Source organism: Zootermopsis nevadensis, unplaced genomic scaffold (genome assembly GCF_977971745.1).
Source record: "Zootermopsis nevadensis isolate Lab colony 2312 unplaced genomic scaffold, Znev_1.0 Znev_ptg000029l, whole genome shotgun sequence".
Taxonomy (NCBI): domain Eukaryota; kingdom Metazoa; phylum Arthropoda; class Insecta; order Blattodea; family Termopsidae; genus Zootermopsis; species Zootermopsis nevadensis.
Window position 1 is genome coordinate 8,776,903 of NW_028259161.1, and position 7,899 is coordinate 8,784,801.

A 7,899-nucleotide genomic window follows, 5' to 3' on the forward strand; every position below is an offset into this window, starting at 1 on the left:
ATAAAAATGTGTCGACGAAAGTTTAGCATGTATAATGATGATTGATTTAATGGTGATGATGGAATATTGAAGCACTACGTAAACCGATTTATGATCGTTCGTGAAGTACTGAAACAATTTAATTTTTGCTTATATCCTACTCTTATTGTGTGTAAGTTGTGAATTTCTTCCTGTACGTGATGTGAAAATATAGAGTAACATTTACAAACGTTTAGTATTTGAGACCAATCTGTGCGTTATGAGATAAATGTGACATTGTGAGCGATCTTTAACTTAAGACTTAACCACACTAGTAGGCGGTTGCTTTGAACAGTTCGTGTCTCGCGTCAGACATTCCACTTCGCGCTCCAGATAGATGGACGGTTGACTGAGCGTGTTGTCCTCTGGTTCGATTATTCAATGGATCATGTTGAATTAATGTGCGAGTGCCATTTTGTCGCCATGTATCATCCTTAATTTAGGCCTGTGCAGTAATTATACAAGCACAAAATTAGAGACTTTCCAGTGGGGAGTAGAATTGCATGTCAGTAGATGTCATGTCATGAAAGTGTCCGTAAAATCGAAGAAGAAGAATGGGATATGAGACGTAAGTCTTTTGCTGTTTATGTGGGATCTCTTTGCTGCTGTGATTATAGACACGGTGGATGTTAATGCAAGGAAAGATGGTCTTATGTTATGGTCGTATATTTGTCTTCGTAATGACATTGTAACTAATTTATTTTATTAAAATTGGTATGAACGTTGTGATACTAGAGGCAGTTTCATTTTAAAATAGAATGAATATTTGCTATTATTATAAAAAATCACTAAGAAATTTTAGCCTACGTACTTTTTAGAAATGTCTAATTTTATGTTTAGCCAAAAATCATTCGTTAAACGTGTTTTTATATTGTTATCCCCTTGTTACATTTTTCTCACAGGGGAGATTTCCACTCGTAAGAACGCAATATTATTAGACCGGTCAAATCAACGAGAATGAGTTTGGCTTCAGCGTTTAACACGGGGCGTAATGATGAGGGGCACCTTATTAGAATGTGAGAGAGTGAGCTGGATTAAACAGAGTCAGGCTAGTATTCAGTGGCGGGCAATTTCGTGACTAGCTGAGCGACCTTAAATTTCTCAACGAAGATTTTTTCCTATGGAATTAGTTATTAGTTAGTTGGTATGTCTTTCTGTTTGTCGGTCGTGGAAGGACCTGCACCCGGTCAACGAACTGCGTTTGTGTTTCTGTCTTCGATGTCGAGCAGAGGCGAGTTTGGTCTGCTCCCGGAATCAGCAGCAGCTAGTGCTTGCAGGGAGTGGCAGTGCAGTGAGTGTTGTCTCTCTTTTCAGGACCATCCGCATCTCTCCCCATGAACCCCGTGCTCACCGGTTTGATTGCCACGGCTGTGGGACTTCTAGTGATAGTGTGCGTTGTCTTTGTGACACTTTACCGGCGCCACCAGCATCGCCGTCATCCCCGCCAGGCAAAATTAAGCCAACTGGATGCGACGCTGCATGAGGCAGACGACCCGGCGTCGGCTGATGGCGGTTGCGCAAGCGCGGGGCAAACGACACCGCTGAACCCAGCATCTGCTTCCGCTGTAGGTGTCATTGTTGCTTCTGATCATCGGAACACGGAGGATACGGATCCTGATATTATCCCCAACAAATACGGTATGTCGGCAGAAAAACAGCTGAATATTAAAATTGTGGCTGCTGTCTTTTGGACCGTAACGTCGCGTGGACTTGCCGTAGGCATCGCCGTTATTGAAGATCACATTGCCTCAAAATTTTAATAAACCGTTTTGTTATTTGCATAAGTTAAGTTAAATTTCTGTAATAGGTAGCCTACATCTTTATACGATGTGAGTATGTAATTAAATTTACGTAAATATGTTTGGAATATGCTATAAAAGTTCGTTTAAAACAGATTTTCGAAGGCGTACTTTACTTAACTAGTTTTTTTTCATCGAGAAGTTGTTAGAAATCCCACCCAGCACCGAATCTGAGGACAAGCCCCTGTTCGCTCGTCGCTGCTGCGTATAAAATATAAGAAAATTGTGTGTTTAAATATTAAAGAAAATACTAAGAGAAAATTAAAGTTTTATAAAATTAAATCCTCGCTGCTTTAGGAGCTTAGGCATAAAATATTAAACGTCTAAATGAAAGAAGATTCCGTTGTTCACCAACGAACGGTAGAATGCTAATAGCGTAGCATCTAAATCGCACGTGGTAAATGGTATCCATCTTGAACTTAGGCGTCTTTATGAACTACATTTCTGTGTTATATGTTTGCCACGACATGTTTCTCCATCAGACTCTTTTATTTTATACCATTTAAGCTAATATAACACATTCGCGTGTTATTTTTTGGAGAAGACGGTACAGTCATAACTAGTATTAAACAGAACATTCCGTAGCAAAAATCCAAATTTTAACGAATTGCGTCTTTGTTTTGGGTACAATTGTCCGCAGAAATGCAACATACAGTAACACCTTTTTAGAGAAACGATACAAATATTTTTCTGCCTCGTTCTTATATTTTAGAAATGAAGATTCGTGATATATTTTAGCTAAGTTTCTTGTTTTGCTGCGACTGTATAACATTGTCTAACGTTATGTTATGAATGCACAGTGCCTTGTCATTTTTCTTCGCTCTCGACTGCTGTGTGCTCAATGACTTCATAAAACACAATAGCTTCAGGCATAACACGTTGAAGCGAACGATGGTGTGGGTTTGCTATTGCAGTTGCCTTCGTTGGGTCGGGTCGCAAAATACAGCCGTACCGTAACCGAAACTATATACCGTACTCTTTTGGTTTCTGTGAGCGAATTGTGCACTGTGTATGTTAAAGAATTTCTCCTTTTACTCATCTTCTAGGTTTCTTATTCTGACTATTTCTCGTTCTGTTTTCCTTTTTGCGTAAACATACTTTGATTCTCTCATTTCTCCTCGCTTTCTCTAGATTATACCCAGACAGAGTTAAAGAAGATACAGCGAGGTAGAAGGGAATATTGAGTGAATGTTTCTGCCCCTGTCTGCACAGCTCTAAAGAAATTTTTTCTTGTACGTTGCTATGATATACCAGAACGCAGAAAGAGAAATTTCCGAAGAGAATGAGAAAAGGCAGTGTTAAACTTGTACAATACATTTCCATCTATTTTATCGTCAATCTTTTAAGCTGTTGGTGTAGCTCAGAATTTGGAGTTGATATTTCAAAGATGTAGGCCTTCGTAATCAACGTTCATTTCATAACAAAAGTTTACAATGGTATAATAATATTTCACAGTCGACTCCAGGAGCATTGAGATTAAGGCAGTCAGAAACGCAGTCGATGTTACAGAGATTCCGACTGTGTAGTGTTTCTGAAGACTTCTTAATAAATACTGAAATGTTTAACTGGATACTCCTAGGCCTGGGTCCGGTGAAGGGCTTTGGTTAATTCGGTGATGAACCTTCGGGTTTCGTAAGCCATCTAGTTAGTTAGTTAGTTGCATACTACGATGTCATACTTTGCCAGTAATGTGAATTACATATATATATAAACTGATGTTTCCGCAAAAATATATAGGTATATTTAAATTAAATGATTGCTTCCATTGCGGTTCAGAAAATTCTTGCCATGAATATAAGAATATTTCTTGGAGACTGTTGCTTTAGTGTCTTCGTTCAAATGCGTGTAACGAGGGATGGCTTATTAGGAGGCTGGAGAAAGTTGCGCATTGAGGAGTATTAGAAGTTGTACTCCTCGCAAAATGTAATTAGACCAATGAGGATGAAATGGGCAGGCCGTGGATTTCGCATGGGAGAGAAGAGGAATGCAAACAAAATATTTATAGGTAATTTTATACGCAAATTTGTAAGATGCGGTTGCAGGTACTTTGCTTGCGTAATTGGAACAATTTAAATTATTTATTTGGGCATTGGGAGACACGTATGAGGAGGCAGTCGTGCGGAGAGTCATGATTGTGTGATATTCTGTAAACTAACTGATCAGTTTTGCAAATATGACACGGAAATTTAGCCAAGGTGAGATTTCAGATTCTCACGTCGGCGAGTATGTTGATGACTGTATTCTCGGTTATTGTGCTGTGTAATCTTCTAAAAGATGGCACAAATCACCCTGAAGACGTAGGCAGGAAGCACCCCTGAAACGCTGATAAACTTCTACCATATTGCTTGGAACAACATCCCAGACGATAGGCCTCTAAATGTAGCTCGCTTTAAAACTCAAGTATTTGATTCGTTAGTGCAGTCTGTTTTCAGAATATACGTCTGATGATCCTGGAATATAAATACGGTACATTACCTCTATAACATTATGTTGGCACAATATTATAGCTGTAGACATGGCAGAGATTAGAAAGAAAGATATTTTGTCCCGTGACCCCGTCAGACGAAAATGTTTTTTAAAAAAATAAAGGAAAAGGATACATTATATCCTTCCTCATTCGTTGCGGTACAAAACTCGCTTTGTCTTCCTCTTTTTCATTTGTGTGCTCATTTCCTTTTTAAATCTAGTGATTAAGTCATGCAGCGTATTAAACAGTGTTAAGTCTATGTGTTCTTCTCTGTTATGGGAGTAGTGCAAGTACACCTACATTGTATTTCATTTTAGATGTACCTTGTGATCTCCACAGATCTTATTTAATTTTACCCTATTTGGGACTACGGCATACTTTCCGTAGGCACAAACAGCGTCCCTTCGTAGAATAGATAGAAATTGAATTGATTTCCTATTGGAGAGTTCCATAAATATTATTATACATATATTTATTCACGAAGTGTCCAGAACCAAGGAATAGGATTTGTTGTATATTACTGGGCGATATTATTTCCGAGTTAACACAATTTTCTGCCTTTCGTGTAAATTAATACCGAGCGTCATCTCTGTATAAATCACACGCACAAATATGTTTCATAATCTGTTAACACCTGCTTGTGATGATATTACCGGAAAGGTGTACTCTGTGGAGTAAAGTGTTCTTCAAGCCACATGGCCTCTTATTATTGCACTAATGTGACCCGAACTCGGTTTTGACCCTTAGACCATTATTACACTAAACCTTTCTTAGGCCATTGTTTCACAATAATGACTCCGGTAATGCAGGTTTCCTTCCTCCTTAGAAAAAGTACGACAGACGGACTGACAGACATAAACTGATGCGTAAATTGTTCTTTTAGCACCTTAGAACTGTGAAGAACACCTAAAAATGCAAGGGTAACGTCCGTTGTCCTCAAGATTCTGAGAGCTTTTTTACACTCGTAAGGTAACATTTTCTAGACTGTATTTTATAAACTGCCTATATCAATAATCTATTATGACCTCTCTTTACATTCGGAAGCACACCTTTTGACATATTTTTCGAAATTCTTGTGGTGAAATACTTTATTTATTACGATTCTTAATACTTTTGTGCGAATTATTCCAGAACTCTGTAAAATCTACGTAGTGCTCAATTTTCGATTCTTTATGTGTAATCGTAGTTTCGTTTTCAGGAACACGCGCAGAATAAAAGTGATCACCTTTCTTATCAGGTTATGGGAACTTCCCAATTTTATGAGGAAAATCAGAGCGTAGAATGCTTGTCAAGTTATATGAAATCCCATCAGTTGGTACATAATTTTAGCTGGAAAGAAGGAAAACCTGGTACGCGTACGTGATGACACATTGCATCTGTATTTTATTCTGAAACTAGTTAATTAAAGTAGCCCAAAAACAAACAAAAAAACAAAGAAGCAACTCGTACTGTTCATAAGCTATTTGTAAAATCCTGCGGAATACGTTTGAAAATTTTGATACTGCCACTTCGAAATGAAGTACTTTGTTCCTCTTTTGCCTGAAGTTTTGTGCTGTCGAGATTTTGCAAACACTCAATGTTCATATTTTGCTCTCCCGAATTTCAAAGACCAGGGGCACTTACGTAATTGAACTTGAAACTTAATCTTTTGTTTTATAGAAAGGCGTCCCCTGAAGGGTTTCATGAAGATGTACAAGACTCCCCCACAACGGCGTCGGAAAAAGAATGACGCTGAAGACGATGAGGAAATTCAAAGGGAAGAGCTCAACCACCGCCATCTTGCCAAAGACATTCACAACAACCAAGTAAACAGTGTAAGTATTCGAAGTTTCTTCCCTTTCTGTGCCACAGCGAGAAAGTTTCTTATGGAATTAAACTTGCATGCTTTTAGTACAGAACAAATCCAAAACTCATACGAAGCAGTACGTACGCACCCCTTAGCATGGACAAACATTCTTGGTAATGAATAAAATTTATTTCGTGTCACGTAGGGCGGAATGTTGCAGATTGTCGTCATATGAATTAATTTTTACTTTGTAGCAGACTGAGCTAGCCTCCGGCATTCATAGGTCTCGTACTAGCAGTCTTTTCGTTCGTTGTTATACTTTATTCCAGAGTTTACCCGGAATTCCTGCTCTGCCCTTGAATTCGTGAGTTATACTGTACGAATCTCGGATGAGATGTCTGTAATTCTGAAGTACTTTGTGCTTGTCCTTAATCCCATTAGGAAAATTTTTGATGTATGACTAAAATAGGCCACTGCTACTTCCTTTCATATCCTACTCTGCCGGGTAGAACGATATTGACTGATATTCAGTCCAGTGTCAGCCGTGATTATCGTAACTGTTTTCGTGGTTTTTTCGAGCCTCTCCAGGTTAATGGCGTATTACTGGGTCAACCTTACAGTGTTTCAAGACAGTCTGACTCAGAAACCTATCGTAATCACCATTTATCTCCCAATCTCTCAGTGCTATTTTGTATTAGTTGTTTAGCGTTTCGATGACGGAAGTTACGGGAATTTATTTCCCGCGCATAAAGCATAGAACCAGGATCATTAGCGGTTTGTTCTATGATTTAATTCCTTAGCCCGTAAATGGTAGGGCGTGATGGAAGAAAGCTGCATTTTCTATACGTATGATCAACTTTCCTTCAACACTTACCTGAAAACAGTTTATTTTTTAAATTAATTACTAATTCTGTGTAGGTCTGAGATGTGTCTGTGCTGTTCCTTGTTAGGTATGCAATCTGCGTGCGCACAAGGGCGTAACGGCGTCCAGTCCTCTAAGCGCCGGTCCAGAGACGCTGTCGCCCTCGTCGCCTCTGTTGCACAAACTTGGACACGAAGTCGTGACATCGTCACACAGGATACAAGAGAGTTGTATATAGAGGCACTGTCCTTCCCTGTCAGACGTTTATATTGCAAATAATAAAAATAAATAAAAATAAGAATATGTATGGGAACGCTGATTATATTCTTAGTGTAACCCAACCCCTTCCCTGATTTAAAAATTTCATATGGCCTTATATAAGACGACTAAAAGACGTTTTCCTACAGGTGACAGACAGAGTAGCTTTTGGAACTGAAATATAAACTTAGCCGCTGAATTAAGTTTATGCCGGCCCTTATATTGAAGTGAAAATGTCCTTCGTACGCTGTGTTCGGCGGGTGGTACTTTATATTCTTGAAGTCTACTGTCTAACATTACGCGGTGAAATATGTAAATTGCCATTTCTAAATGTAAGTCAACGTGCGTAGTGGTGTAGTATCAGTCTTAACGCAGAGCAAATTCAGTTTTATTGCGAATGTTCTTCTGTAGAAAATCATATCGAGATTACAAGTTGAGGCCTTCGAGGGATCTTCTTGCAGAGTCCAAATCGCTAGAAACTTTACGATTTCAACAGCGTTTTATACGGAGTAATCACGACAGTGCTTCTGGATTGGAGTGAAGACTTCAAGACACTATTTTCTTTCGCTATGCAAATAAATTATAAGTTTTGGCTCGTATTTTAGTCATTTACAGAATGTTACCATCGATATCCATCCCCGTGGGTTTTGCCTTCGTTCAGATATTAGCCGATCTACAGATAGGTATTATCACAAGAGAAGATAATAAT

General features: G+C 38.7%; 1 protein-coding gene across 3 annotated transcripts in view; it reads left to right on the forward strand.

Annotated features, from left to right (window-relative positions):
* Window positions 1-7,245, forward strand: part of side-IV (sidestep IV transmembrane protein) — a 446,858-nt gene extending 439,613 nt beyond the window's left edge. For all 3 annotated transcript variants that reach the window (XM_087358210.1, XM_087358211.1, XM_087358209.1), the window contains 3 exons: window positions 1,333-1,656; window positions 5,944-6,098; window positions 7,021-7,245. In XM_087358210.1, the coding sequence (XP_087214336.1) occupies window positions 1,333-1,656; window positions 5,944-6,098; window positions 7,021-7,170 (629 nt within the window). In that variant the 3' untranslated portion in view covers window positions 7,171-7,245. The remainder of the gene's footprint in view (window positions 1-1,332; window positions 1,657-5,943; window positions 6,099-7,020) is intronic.
* The last annotated feature ends 654 nt before the right edge of the window (window positions 7,246-7,899 follow it).